Below are 1,405 nucleotides of genomic sequence, written 5' to 3' on the forward strand. Positions count from 1 at the left end.
CTCCATAAGATTTGTTTTTATAAGAATTTCATTTAAAAAAGGAAACTAGATTTTCTCGCCGCAATTGGCTTGGGTTGTCGCCCAGGCAAAACTCGGACAGTAGCTCAGGCCAAGAATTTCTTCTTGGTAATTAAAAAATCATGTTGGATGATCGCCCGGTATTTATAATTGGGATGTCACTCAGGCAAAATTTCTTCCATATGTTGCATTTTAGCCCCTGAAGTCTTTTTTTATTCTTTCAAGTCATTTCTCTTACATTTTCAACCCTTTTACTTTTAATTGCATCCAATTGAACCCGCAACATCTTTAATCTTCATTTTCTGATCCGAATCAACTATTGAAATGTTGCAACTTAGTCCTCATATTTTGGATTTTCTTCCTTTTTGGTTCTTTTTCGTTTCTTTTATCTTGAATTCCACCACATTCATCAATATAGTCTTACAAAATATAATTACATAGAATTAAGCCATAATTCAAAATCTTTAATCATAATTTAGTCATGTTTATGAACTAAATAAATGTGTAAAAACACACTTATCATTTCCGAGAGGAGGCATGCACCTAACAAACCAAGTGACCATAGAAGGTGCAGCAGAAAAGGCTATACACAAGCCCCACTGGCCAAATCCTAGCCTGTCTGTCCTGAAAACCCATTCAAAATTTCCACCATTATAAACTGAGTGGAAATAATTAGTCCAATGATGCTCAAGATAAGTTTTTTCTTTTGCATCTCCTCAAAAATGTTCTCCAAAAGCCTGGGATTGAATATGCTGAAGGTTTGACAGAGAATGTACGTACTGAGGACCAAAGAATCCTTTTCCTTAAATAATGATTTGCCTTTGAAATGTATAACCAGAAAGATGGCTATCTGATATAAAGCTTGAGCCCCAATTTTTTACGCCTTTGTGCTGTGATTAGTGGCTCTTTCAAGTTTCTTCGTGGCCTCAGCATAGCATCTTGAGATGGCTTTTCTATATTGAGTGCAAGAACTGCTAAAGTACCTGCAATCAGTTTCATCCACAAAAGTTGAAACACCGAAAATAGAATTTTTCCTGTTGGAACAGCTATCACAGCATTCAAACCATGGGTTCGCTAGATGAAACAGCCATCACAAAGTCAATTACCAGATCAACAAAACTTGCAATGAGCAAAAACTGAGTATATATCTGGACACTGTCGTATATTCTCCTACCCCATGTCAAAATATCAATGATGAAAGGAAAATCTTTGCATGACATGACAATGGCTGAGCATGCGTTGACAATTTCTACCCCTTGGGTTCCAAAACAAAGTCCTACATTTGCTTCGCTAAGGGGTTGTGAATCTCCAATGCCTCGTCCAATGAATGCAACCACATGGCCTTTCTGCTTCAAAGATTGGACCATAAGTAACTTGTCATCAGGAG

General features: G+C 37.0%; 1 protein-coding gene across 1 annotated transcript; it reads right to left on the reverse strand.

Moving 5' to 3' along the window:
- Nucleotides 1-570: 570 nt before the first annotated feature.
- Nucleotides 571-1,385, reverse strand: LOC111384451 (putative calcium-transporting ATPase 13, plasma membrane-type; the record flags this gene model as incomplete). The annotated part of the gene is made up of 4 exons (XM_023008727.1): nucleotides 1,125-1,385; nucleotides 900-1,092; nucleotides 729-837; nucleotides 571-642 (listed from the first exon to the last, which is right to left on the reverse strand). Coding segments are annotated over exons 1-4 (635 nt in total), but the record flags the coding sequence as incomplete, so codon positions are not given.
- Nucleotides 1,386-1,405: the final 20 nt, after the last annotated feature.

Source organism: Olea europaea, unplaced genomic scaffold, assembly GCF_002742605.1.
Source record: "Olea europaea var. sylvestris unplaced genomic scaffold, O_europaea_v1 scaffold29147, whole genome shotgun sequence".
NCBI lineage: Eukaryota > Viridiplantae > Streptophyta > Magnoliopsida > Lamiales > Oleaceae > Olea > Olea europaea.